Source organism: Myiozetetes cayanensis, unplaced genomic scaffold (assembly GCF_022539395.1).
Source record: "Myiozetetes cayanensis isolate MyiCay16 unplaced genomic scaffold, myiCay2020 scf1, whole genome shotgun sequence".
Taxonomy (NCBI): Eukaryota; Metazoa; Chordata; class Aves; order Passeriformes; family Tyrannidae; genus Myiozetetes; species Myiozetetes cayanensis.
Genome location: NW_026086604.1, coordinates 100890493 through 100904330, shown reverse-complemented (window position 1 = coordinate 100904330; position 13838 = coordinate 100890493). Strand labels below are relative to the sequence as shown.

Sequence of the window (13838 nt, the reverse complement as noted above, 5' to 3'; positions counted from 1 at the left end):
ATTTTTAAATGCTATATTACTGACTTCCTGATATAAACTTTTATGTCACATTTTTGTATTTATAGTGTATAAACACATCTGAGGGAAGGTAGAGAACTTGGAAGCAAGGTAAGAACTTTGTGTTTGAAAATGTGTGGGAGAAAAGACCTAAGTAAATTTTTTTAAGAAGTAATTATCTTCAATTGGAGGTGCGCTGGATGATGTCAATACACAAGCTTAAGCACTCATTTCCTGATGTCCAAACCCATCACGTTTTAAAAGAACACCACATCAGAAAACAATTGATCTGTGTCATAACAAGATATAACCCATATGGCTGGTTCAGCTTCTTATATAGAATTTCCACGTAAAAACCAAATTAATAAAAATAATATTTTTTTCTAGAGCACTCAGATAGATTCTTTGATTATTCTGCATAACAGACTCTATTTCCTATAGAATCTCAGAAGTTATATGCAGTCTACCCATAAAGGCCAGTAGAATTAGTAGTAATTACACTATCAGGTTGGCAGCTTCCATGATCAATTCAGGAACACTGACGTTTTCAGTAATCTGGAACTAAAGAAGAGATTTTCTTAAACTGATCTCCTAGATTTGTTCCTAAACTTTATGACAAAACCTCAGCATTAAAAATCATGTTCTTTCAATGCACCCAAGTTCCATGGATAAAAAAAAAAAATCCAAGGAATTAGGAAAATAAACTAAAGAAAGCTTTTAAATAACTGTGTGATGAGAGAAATTACAGCTACTTTATGAGTAAGAGCAAAAAACTTCTGTGCTAAGCTGCTTGGTTATTCTGTATTTTTTGTGGGTTTGGTTTGCTCTATGTTTTGGTGGTGTTTTTGTTTTTGTTTGGGCGGGGGAGGAGTTGTTTGGTTTTTGTTTTGGTTTTTGTTTAGTTGTTTTCTCATTTGACTGGGGTTTTTGTGTGCTTTTTGTTTGTTTGCTTACTTGGTTTTTGTTTGGTTTCGTTTTTTTTTGAGGGGGTGCTATTTAAAGGTTGCCTGGAGATTTTAATTTAACATTTTCAGCCAACAAAGCATTAACTCAAAATAGTTAATTTGCTTGTGGTGAATAGTTCTAATCAAAACAGTTCAAAGTGTACCTCAGAATACATTTGGTTAAACCACAAATTTGACATACACTAAAAAAAAAGGTGGAGACTGTCTGTAACCCTTGTTTATCAATCTCAGTGTAATGCCACCCTCTGGATTATAAAAATCTTCTGTTACATAGTTAAGGCAGTGCTGTGTAGACTGAGAAGGCAACAGCATTTTTTAAGAGATGACATCTCATGGTTCAGTCAGAAATACCAATTAAGAAGTGCTCAGAGAGCATTCTGTTAGACATTTTGAGTTTCTTTTGCTGCCTTGTTACTGAGAGGAGCTAACAATTTCCTTGTTACAAGAAGGCTTTTATCCAATTGATACTCTCCTGTCATCCTGATATTTTGGATACTTGCATGTATAACACCTATTAATGGTAAAGGTACTGAATGCATTTAAATCCTCTTTCACATCACAATGAATACATTTCCTACAGACAGCCTAGCTGCATAAAAAGTTTCTAGAGGAAGTAACACATAATTCTAATTTCTTTGCTAGTTAGCATTTTCCCTACTGAGTTATTCAGATTAATATGAACTGGATTATTGATTCCTTCTGTGATTGTAGTTCACAAGATGACTCCCATTTTAAGTACAGTCCATCTAAAATAGATTGCTCACTAGTTCTAGGTCAAGAGTTCAAATTAATCTGCAGCTTGTGTCTCTAATAGTCTCCCCATTTTTCAAAGAGAATGAGATCCTTTCCTGTAGATTCAGAGTGACTTGCTGAATACTTCTCTGGGCAATGACATCTGGAAGTCAAATACATACTATGCATTAATATTGAAACTGTTGGTCTTATTGGAGAAGTTTTCAAACTACATTGATAGGAAAAAGATAAAAATACCTGTTTTTATGTAGCTTGAGCTTTGTATCATGATCTTTAATCTGTATGGCAAATCAGGTTTGTGTTTACTTCTTATAAATCGATTTTGCCTATCCAAATTCAAATATTAACCCTTGTGTAAATACTATTGGGTCTTAAAACCTTTCCCAATTAGTAAACCTACTGGCTGAATAGGTAGTTTCTAAAAGAGAGGCAATGAGTTTATTTAGACTACATTGCCTGCTAAATCAGGATGGTTCATACAGTACAGACAATGTATTGCATGCTAATGTTTTTTGTGTTATTTCTGTATTTTATCAAAATAGCTTATTATGTATTTTTGAGATTAACGTGATGTTTGGTTAATATAAATAATTTAAATAAAACACTCAGCTTAAATTTGTATATGATTCCACTCAGCAATACATGGCATAGGAGATACAGAATTGGGTGGAGCATAGACCTAATAAATGTAAGGATGGAGAATAGCAAATATGATTCTCCTCAGTATTTTTCAGCTACAGGCTTTAAAACTGAAGAGACTGTTCTGTGGAAACTAAATACAGTTAGCATTCACATTGCTTACCCTTAATGTACCTCTAGGTAGGAAAATCTGATAAAACGACTAAATTTCTAAACTCCTATTTCTCTGTACTACTTCTTGTTAACTGCATATCCTAGTCTTTTCTCAGTATTGGTACAAGGGTCAATGTTATTCATTTATGCAAGGTAATGAAAGCCCTAGAAAACTTGTTATATTTTACTAGAAAGCATGGAAAAGATGGATTCAAAATTGTTCAACAGCATGTTCCCTGTTTCTGTTTTAGTCCTGAGTCAAGCTGTATACAGAAGTTAGAATCTACTGTGTAGTCGACCACTGCTGACTCTTGTTCACAATTTGATTCAGGAGAAAAGCAGACACCTAACTTTCTCTGTCTCAGCTGACCTTTTCTCCGTGACTCTCTTTTGACTCCTTTATGAGAGAACAAATCAGGCTCCACCCATAAAAATAATAACTGCTCAAGACCATCCCTCTGTCTTGTTCTTCCTTAAGAGCTGTTGCCATTTTAAATATCACAAAAGAGTCACAACAATTTTTTCCCCTTATTCTTACCCTCTAAATCTAAAGCAAATATATTACTGAAGTCAGAGTTTCACAATAGTTTAAATTTAAAATACTTTTAATTTGTCTTTTCACTCTTACTCTTCAATAAATTTAAAAGATGTATGGAGGTGGTTTTTTGCTCATAACACGCATGAGACATAATTATTTAATTTTATTTTTTCATAGACAAATGATCATCATTTTATAATCTCTGATTCTCTGGACCTCCTCATTCTGTAAAATTAACTTTTCAAGTCCCTTTCACTGTGTGACTTCTGAAATTCAAATATCTACATCTAAGAATATTATTTTCTTCTGTCTCACACCTCTTTAAAATCCTTCTTTCCTTTGAATTTTTTCCCTCTGTTACGATATTTTCACCACTACACAGCTTACTTTGTGTTCACCCTTATTATACTTTTCTCTGTCTTGCCCCTCTTTGGGGCAAGGTGTGACTACTGTTATGGACTTGTACATCTCCTACAATGGAGCTTTGATCCCTGTTGGATTGCTTAAGTACCACCATCATAATAATGCTCAGCAACAATAGTAGTTTCAAACAAGTGTATTTTTGCATGCTAAATGAGTCTAAAAACTAGGAGGAAAAAAAGGTTTTGTAAAAAACATATTAATTCATCTTGATTTAGAGTAAAATTGGTTTTGCTTTTGAAGGGCTGAAGCAATTCAAGTAATTCTACTGAAAACAAAGGTCACTTCTATTTTTATAGCCATTCTCAGAATTGGAAATCAACAGAATCATCAAATTAAACTAGCATTCCATAACCTCTTGATGTAGCACTAATATTTTCAAAGCCTCTTTTGAGGATTTTACTTTCATGTTACAGGTAATGGAATTTTAAAAGCAAAGAAACAAATAAAAACAAGAATGATGATTTTTCAGAGACTTGACAGGTCTGCAAGCTATGGCTAGGATTTTAAAGGATAGGATTTGCAATGCAGGAACCTCTTAAGTAACACTTCTGCTCAGAAAGTGGCTTTAAGATTATGTCCTGCTACCTTGCAGTGGGCTCAACAGTGCAAAATGCAAAGATGTACAAAAAGATCTTTTTCTAAATCAGGTATCAGTCTCTGAAATCATGGTTATATTACAGGAGAAAATGCCCTGTAGGAAGTAAAGCACAGGCAATTTTGAGGAAAAAAACCAAAAATGTCATCAAAGATACAGGAGTTCATGAGAACGGGTCAAAAAAAAAAAAAAAAATCTAAAAGTGGAGTCTTACTGCATGGCATAAATATCATGCTCCTTGCCCTTGACAACACTGAAGAAATTCCTGTACAGAAACTGTTCTAGGTATCAGGCTGTATTACTGAGTTCCTATAGGCAAACAACACATATTCAAGATTCTCCTGGACCATTTAGCCCTAGCATTCACAGAATTAGATGGAACTTCAGTTTTACTATCCATGGAGCAATTAGCCAATCCTTTGCATGACATCATCACTGTGTATGTATAACTCTATTCTTTATCATATCAAGAGAAAAGTAAGAGTGGAAACCTGCATATTTTTAGCAGGAATTAGTGAAGGCTGTAAACTTGTACTAAAGAAAGCCTTGAAAAGTTATTCAAACCATCTCAAACTCATGGCAATAATACCTTTGCTTTTTACCCATATTGCCTTATATACCAGTAAGCAGTTTCAGGAACAGTTTTTTAAAACATTAAATAGACAATAATTAAAGTATATTCTTTCTTAATCACCCTGCCCATAAAGCCACAAGTCTGAACATGAAAGTAATTATGAACACTTAAGTAAGATCAAATATAGAAAAAAATGTTAATAATAAGCTCTGCAATGTTAATAAGTGAAACAATCATTCTGAAGTCTAATATCTTGAGGCTTTTCAGACCCACCAGAAAAGCCTGTAAAACCATTCCCTTCCAAAGATTTTTGCACTCCAGTAATCCAACTAGCTCAGAAGGAATGGAATATACCAGGATTAAAAGCCACAAGAAAGCTGCAATGAATTTAATAATAAATCTTGTCTGCACTGGTTTTGGACTACTATAATTTGAGAGGAAAAGAAATAAGTACTTACTGGTTCAGTTGATATTCTTTTAAAAAGTAGTTATCTGATACTAATTTAGTATCAGATAACAGTAGTTATCTGATGTTAATTTTGGAAATATGAAGCGAGACCCCAGAAGGGGTCTCAGATGTGATGATGATTATGAGGGTGATAATAATAACAATAGTAATTCATAAATGTACATAAAATAAGATCTTTGGGTTTGTAGTAAATTTTGTTTTATGTTCTATATTGTTCCAGTATACCACAAGTATATCAGCTACACACACTTATAAACCTTCTAGTATTCTTTAGAAGGAGAAGAGGAGGAGGTGTAGATGACCATTAAATTTTACTCTTACCACATTTGAAGGTTCCAATTTCTTCCTCTTGGCAAGGTCAGTGATATTATTGCCATTGTAGTTGATGCTCTCCATGCAGCCTTTGAAATTTTTCCTACTGTTAGAACTTGGTTTCCCAGAAAAAGGCATGCCTCCAAAGGTTATCTATGAATGAAACAGAAAATGGTGTATAGTTGCTAGAAGGCAAAGACTTTTAAATCTATTTACTGCAGATAAATTTTTTTTCCTTGAATACTCAGACATGGAAAATGAGAGAGCTGGCTACACTGTTAATAGAAAAAGGGTATATTAGATAAGCACTGAAAAAGTAGAAAAAATCTGTAATGAATTTGTGATTGCAAATATTTATGGTAGGAAATCCCAAGTATTATTACAATTGTCGAAATTGTGAATAGGCATACATCACAGTGGTTCATATATGAACTGTTCTTCTAATTGCTACCGGACAATATGCATTTCAAACAAAGAAATTGGCATAAATGTCCATCCCAGTATTTTTTCTAAACAAAAGCAGACATGAAATTAGCCAGATAATCTGATTCAAATGATTCATTCAGCTCTAACCACATGACAGAGCTCAGAATACAGCACAGCAGTGGTGGGCTCCAATACGGTGCATTATTTTCCCTTATTTCTTATGTATCTGCTTTATCTAGAAGAATTTACAGAATCATATAAAGATGCTATTCCTTGTTAGACAGAAGGATCTTCTACTACTGAGAATATTATGAACTATAACTTTTATGATGCAGTTATAGTCAATGAGGAGTTACCACATGCCTTAGCAGGCCAAATCAGCTGCATAAAGAAGATGAAGACAACCACTCAAAGACTTGGATGAGACAAAATAGAAAAGAATTTTGTAGAAAAGAAGAAAAATAGCAAAAAACCCCACGTATCAAGGCAGTAAGTTAAGGGCAACTTACAGGATTATTTTTTTTTTGCCTTGAAAATGCAATCAGAACTAATGTTTATTCCTCTTTTGTGTTAACTTTTCTGAAAGAGATTAACCTAGAAGCTATTTTGTCTATGAGAAGTTGTTCTGATTCTTTCAGGTTAATCCACTGTTAATCACAAAGGCAACACACATAAACTTATTCTGATGACTGACTCTGAAACCAGTGAGATAATTGAGCGGAAAGAAAGGAGAAGAGCTCTTGACTTTATATGAACCACAGAAACACATACACACACACTCAAATAAACTCCTTTAGCACAGGGGGATCCATGTAAATGGAGAAGGAAATGTGCCTTTGAGAACTGTCAGTGATGTCTCTCAATGTCAGAGTGGATGGGAAGGTAACTTAACTGAATTCTACTGCTACTACGGTATTAAGTTATTCTATGGAATATATTTGTTACGTAAACATGTTCCATTTATATATGTATATATGTGTGTATACATGTGTATACAAATACATATATATTCAAAAACTTCTCAAATCTGGCGTATGGCATTCAGCCTAACTTTTTCTGCAGCTCACTCACTTGAATAAAATCTATTTATGTGAGTATTCAGCAGCTCAATTCAGATTTCCAGTTCTCAATAAGTAATAGAGGTACAGGCACATTTGCTCGTTATTTTCTCATTATAGCTTCTAGAAAAGAATTTATTCATAAAGATTTGTGGGAATATAAGTAAATATTTGAATCAGTAGCATTTACAATCATAAGTAACTTTCTCAAACATTCATATGTTCTCAATCAAAAGATTGTTTGTAAAAAATTAAATACAGAAGTTAACTCAAACTTTTTTCCGTTACATCATTTTGATTCCTTCTCACTGCTTAAAAAGTTGTAAGGGTAGAAATTACATATTTGGCCAACCACATTAACTCTCATTAGAAACAGCAAAGACTGCAAGTAAATATTATATAAACTTTGCAATAACCAACATACTGAACTTCATGTAACAATTTTGAGGCACTGAACAAGTTCATAATTCTAGAAGTTTGGAGTGTAATCAAACAACAAATCCACATTTAATTATTACTCACAGTTTTGTGCATTAACCTGGATGATTAAATAAGTTTTCTTACAACTTTCCTAACTCTTTATTACTTCTTTATAAAAAGAAGTTACTGATGCCGTATTTGTAAAAATACAAGGAAGCATCTACCTAAGACAAGATAGATCAAGATCCATATTAGTAAAAATTTCTAATCTGCTTCATTTGCTAAAAAATAAATATTGTCACCACAGAATAAAGATTTCTGATTCAAGTGAAGAATTATCATCTGAGTGCAATAACAGATTGTACAATACTTAAAAAAATCTACTTCCTTGTTAGAGCAGCTGCTTTTAGAGATTTTAAAGTCATATATGCTTAGCTTGCTGAATAGTATAGATCTCACACTTTAAAAAAAAAAAAAAAAAGGCTAGGATGACTGTTAGTCCAGATGGGATTTGGTAGGCTAATGAAGAGAAATATAATTTACACTTAGAAGAGAACACCGTTGGAAAGAAAATTTCAGGAAAATAAGAGAAGAAATACTTAAAACAGAGGTACAAAAAAAGTACCAAAGCATCTTAAATTACATTAGCTTTTTTTCTTATTGGGCTTATGTTTATAAAGTCAATTTGAATGAAAATAAAGAACTTTCACTGTCTACCTCATAATCCAGGTCCAGGTAATCAAATTCTCCATTGGTTCTGAAGTGCTGCATGTGTCTGTCCAGGGTGAGATTGATGTTTCTCCCGTGGCGCTCTATGATGATGGAGTGCCAGTGGTGATCATCCAAGAGGCTGCCTGTCATCACAGATGTGTGACCATAAATGGAGCCAAGTTGGTTGCTGCCTGAGAACAGAAACAATAGCAATTCTCACCTCATACCAGTCAGACAAACAATTTCCCCTTGCTTTGTCAATATTTCACCTGAATCATACCAGACATACAATAAACTGGAGGAAGTCAGTCTGCTATGAAGTTGAGTTCTGCCCAGTGGAGAGATGCTGCCTTAAATACAAATAGCTGGACCAAATAAAGCAAGTATCTGATCACTGAATTATATATATATTAATAAATATATGTATGAATTCATGATAGTAGTTATTTGGAGGCAAATCAGGGAAGCAATATCAACTTTTAATTGTAAAATTGTTTTCAACTATGGGGTTTCTGTGTTTTCAATCCTACACTACAGAAATCAAAAAGCTGGGCCATGTCCTGAGCTGCATTGGAACTGTACTGATTTGTGACTATTGAGGAGGACATGGAGTCTTATAAGAGTCTTTGGCAACAATGAGCCTTTAGTCTGAGTTCTGTGCTTTGTGGCCTCTGCCAGTACAGTATACCAGCAAGCAGATAGGAAAAGGCTCAATGCAGACTGTTGCCAGTGCAGCTGTGCTAGTCAGAGATCACATCTCGTTGCCATCTGACTGACATAGCTAAGCCAGCAAAGCTTGATAACATGGATCTCAACTGAAGCAGCAAATGACTAATTCAGCAGTAAGTGTAAAAAATTGCTGCACTGCCCAATAACTCAGTGCAATCTTCCATGTTCTGTATGCATGAGGACCTAAAGCATTTTTGAGGCTGAGAATTTCTTACTGTCAAGTATACCTGCAACTCAGACATTAAGGTTTGTGCATGTTGATAATACATTCTGCAAATCACACTTCTGTGGCTTAAGACATTACTTGCCTACAAATGATCATACTGCCTTTATGCTGAAGGCCACTGATCCTGTTGGTTAAAAGGTAAAATAAAATTGCATGCTTGTCGTTGAGCCTCAGTTTCTTCAATGCAAAGTCAAATCCAGTGCAAAGTGAAACCTAAATCCACCTTGTCTGCCCATCTTTCCCCTGTCCCCTGATTTTTGAAACTAAATCACTGGATCTCACTAGGTAAGATGAACATCCTTTTCTACTGTCTCTAGCACAAAGACAATACTCTCAGACAGATGAAGAATAATACTATAAAGTATTTCTTCTGTTTATGGAGTGAGTGTGTGTCACAGGGGCTAGTCCCATTTACCAGCCTGGTGATTTAGGAACATCCTCACCAAGCACACATATGGAAGTTATCACAGCTTATAAAGACAGACTGAACTAAAGAATACAGAGGAACTTGAAATGAATGGGTTACTACTGCAATTAAAATTGTTAAGAACACATAACTACTATAGGAATATGTGCTTTCTTCCTCATCATCTGTTCATGTTGATCGTTATAAAGAGGTCAGGAGAAAACGTTAGTGGAAATAAGTAATATTCAATGTAAATAATGAATGGAACAATATCCTCTTCACATGTCTGTAATAGAACTAAGGAAGGTTGCATGAAATCTTTTTCTAGGATTCTTTTGTTTTAAGGAAAAAAATACCTGAAACCAGATAAATGTGTGTTTTTTTCATAATAAATGTACTTTATAAATCCAGTGACTCATGAGCCTGTAGTCTTTAGGTAGGAGGGAAAAAAGATGCTGGAACTAGAGCAACATATACAAGATTTCATCATAAGATGAAAAGACAAAGGAGTCTTTCTCTTTTCCTTTCTTAGTCCTACTTTGCAGACTCTAGAAAGGTTGCTGAACGTCATGTGGCCTGTAGCTTCCCAGATTGATACTTTTTTTTACTGAGAGGTTCTTAAAGGTGACTTTTATTCTTCTAGAAGTGATGACAGTGTCTTCTTACACAAAGCCACGGTTGAGGCCAAATATAATCCTAGTAAGCTTTTTTGTTTGTTTGTTTGTGTAAAGGCAATATATTGCTGACCCTGCTTTTCTGTATGATCTTATTTTCATAGTATCTCACATGGAGTAAAAAAGGAGAGAAGAAAACCCTCAACATATAGAAAAGAAATTAACAATATTTTCACCAAATTATCTTATTGAATGATGTGGCTTACCATATTCCTGTGGGAAAGAGGATGAAATATTTGACCTAAAATTTTTGTGGGAGTGTTAAAAACTACCACAAAACTAAACGATCATAGCATACCTAAATTTAAATTTAGAACAAGTTTGGCTTTCTTCAGTTCCAAGGTGATATAGTCTCCTTGCTGTCCTTCTCCGTGGAAGATTACACCTTCGCTTTCAGAGGTCTTAAATTTCAGAGAGATGACATCTTTCAGTGTTTTCATTTTCTTGTTCCTGAATCTGTACGGTAACACTACGTGGCCATCAAAATTGATAACATCAGCCCCTAAAGAAAAAAGCAAATAACATTGCTGATGAGTGATTATATATTCTTGTGTCCACTGGAAAAATAGACATGTCATATGCAGATTGTACCTGAAGAGAATAAAAAGTGTGCAAGTGTGATATGCATTGTAAATACATTTTCTCCACCATAACAGTATAAAAAATAGAAACTAGGCAGAACACAAATTGAATCCACAGAATGTAAAAAAAAGCAGATTTGGGAGGACAAATACTACAACTGTACTCAAATACTTTTGGTTTCTCTCAAATATAGTTTCTGCCCTGCACGTTTTCCTAATTATAATTGAAAATGAAAGACAAATTTCTGAATGGTCATTAATAATTAATTTGATACCTCTTTGTAATTCAGTATGGGTATCTGTAAGGACTATGAACAGTAAAACATGAACCCAAAGAAAATGCCTGGCAATTTTAGACTGTATATAAAAATATAGACCTAAGCCTTGGTTAATTCAGGAAATTGTGGATAAGTTAGTTTTGAGAAGAAAAAAAAAAAACAACTCTGACCTTTGAGCTAACTTTTGTGCTAGGTTTGGTTTTATTCAAAATATGTGAAGAAAATTGAGGGATGCAATCATTTAAGATCAAACCAATACTGATATAAATATTACATAATGACACTACAAAATTTCATCTTGTCTTATTTTCATGACTTAATCTCTACTCTAAAGAATGAACACCTATTTTCCAGATTTTTCTGGATGCTGAATCCACAGTAAAAATAGCTGCAGAACTTGTCTCGATTCAAGAGATGTACTGCTGCTGAGTATTGAATCTTGTAATTTAAGCTGAGTTTGGTAAAAATTTTCAGAAATACTTATCTCTAAAAATTTATACAGATTTGTTTAAGAAATCCCCTTTGTAAACTGCTAACTAGTAATCAATCACCAGTGTCTTAGGTACTATTTGTATGAGCATTTTATCCTCACTGTTCACAAGTAACAATCTTTACTGTTAGTAACTAACAACAATAGTTATTAAGTAAAATTCTTAAAAAGGAATTAATAAAAAATTCAACCACATCTGATTTTTGCCTACTTCTGTGGGCTACTCTTCAGTGACTGCTTGCAACTTTTTAAAATTCCTAACTTGCTTTTGCTATTGTGGTGAGAATTAATTTAAATCTTTCAGTTCCTTTCAAAAACAGAGACACAAACACATTTTTGTTGTTTAATTAACACAGAAGAATCTTTTAAAACTCCATTTAAACACTATGTATACAATGCCTAACTGTACGTATTTCAATTTGAATTTATATGGCTAAATCTTCCTAAATCTGCAGAGACTTCTGATGAAATAATAAACTTTGATCCTCTTACTGTTTATGCCAACTAAATGGTGAAATTCTACTCAGAACATAAAACATAAGCATTACAAACTGACTGCAATATCCCATAATTTTTAATATTAAATATATATTTTTATTTTGTCAGAACGCAGCCATGTGTATTAGAAATATCACTCTTCTTCATAGAATATATCTTACGATACACATTTCCATAATAAATACGTATTAAGCTCTACGTGCAACTGAAACTCTCAGCCTGATCTCGTTATTCTGAATGACAGATTCCAGGAATCTGAGTCAGCTCAAAATTAAATATCAAATTGGTATGTTGTATTTGTGGTGCAATAAATCCATTTAAAAGTTATCAGGACATTTTTTCAGGTGTAGATGCAGATGCTTTCAGAAGTAGCATTACAGGATTTCAGAGGTGCGGTTGTCTTGTATTTGCTCATAATTCAGGCAAATCCATTACTTCTGGAATTATTACTTTTTTTTTTAAGAAACAAAGAAAATGGTTAGAAAAATTTTGTAACAAAGATTACATTAGCCTGTTGGTTTTGCTGTCAAGAGATGCAAGAAAATAATTAATGAGATTTGTATGAAGTTTTTGGGAAAAGAACTTTTAGAAAAGAATGAAGTCTGTTTATAGAAAAAATAGCTACATAAAAATCACTATTTTATCACAAAAATCACACTTTTATGTAAAGAAAATTTGCTATAGAGATCATACTCTTTTGAATCTACTCACAACTGCCTTGCCAAAATGCTACAAGTGAAAGAAAATTGATGGACATTACAGCTCAAGCAACCTTCATACCAAACATACATCATAAAAAGGACATTGTCAGAGATTGTCTTCCATTGAAATGTGTTAAATTTACTTTCAGATGGTTATAAGGGGTATATCATCTTTCCCCTAAGACCAGCTTGTACTATGGTGTAACATCTGCAAAAGTTACCGTAACAGTCAGGCCCCTGATTAAGAGCTGCTCAGGACATTAACTTGACTTCTGTGGGTTTATGGATTCCACACCCATGAAAAGGCAAGAATCACTTTTGGACCTATGCCATAGTTGCAGTTACACACATGTGTTCTTCCCATGATTAATCAAAGGAAATTACACACTTTAACAAGGCTGAGTACAAATGGCACATTTTTCCAGAACTTGTCCCTGAATCGCCATGTTTTGAAAAGCATTCAATGAAAGAAATAAACAGGAGTAATCTTTGATTAAGTAACTTTTTTTTTTTTTTCCATAGCAGTGTTGGCAGCATGCAAACAGGTCTGCATGCTAATTCAATCACCTAAAGATTATATAGCAATTATATTTAAGAGTTATCATAAGTAGACTGTGGTAATGACTTATGTTCCGTCTATGATGACACTCAACTATTTAATATCACGATAATCACCATGGTGCAAAATGGTACTTAGACAGTAAATCATATAATTCCTATCACTGCAGTGTAAATATATAATTTTTCTCATCCTTAGTCACTCACCTATCAGCATTAGTAGGAAAGGGACCTAAGCCATCACAAGGTACATTTACCTGCATTCAGTGACACATATGACTGTTCTCAGAGCATACTGCTGCAATGGAGAAGTCATCTTTAAGAAAAGATAAAGTGAAAAAAAGAGACAGAAAGAGGAGAAAATGCAGAAAGGTGAGGGAAGAAAAACCGAGAATTTGGTTTTTAATTATATGTAAATAGAAAGTACAGATCTGATTACTTTCAATTTGTTTTCTGCACTACTGGGTTTGCTATTATATGGGTGGATTAGAAAATACTGCTGACACAATAAAAATATAACACCACTTTCAATGGATTAGGTAGATATGTTAGGCTTTATACCCGTATATGTCTGAGATGCACCTTAAAAACATTTCATTAGTTAATGACATCATCAATTTTCCTCTAAAAAATAATCAAGTCAGAAAGCCTTGCAAAGATTGGT

At 33.7% G+C, this 13838-nt stretch overlaps 1 protein-coding gene across 1 annotated transcript in view; it reads right to left on the bottom strand.

The window, feature by feature from the left end:
* Nucleotides 1-13838, bottom strand: part of CNTNAP2 (contactin associated protein 2) — a 1021111-nt gene that overhangs the window by 529410 nt on the left and 477863 nt on the right. Inside the window, exons 5-7 of the mRNA XM_050333690.1 lie at nt 10367-10570; nt 8040-8224; nt 5428-5571 (exon numbers count right to left, since the gene is read on the bottom strand). Of these exons, the coding sequence (XP_050189647.1) occupies nt 5428-5571; nt 8040-8224; nt 10367-10570 (533 nt within the window). The remainder of the gene's footprint in view (nt 1-5427; nt 5572-8039; nt 8225-10366; nt 10571-13838) is intronic.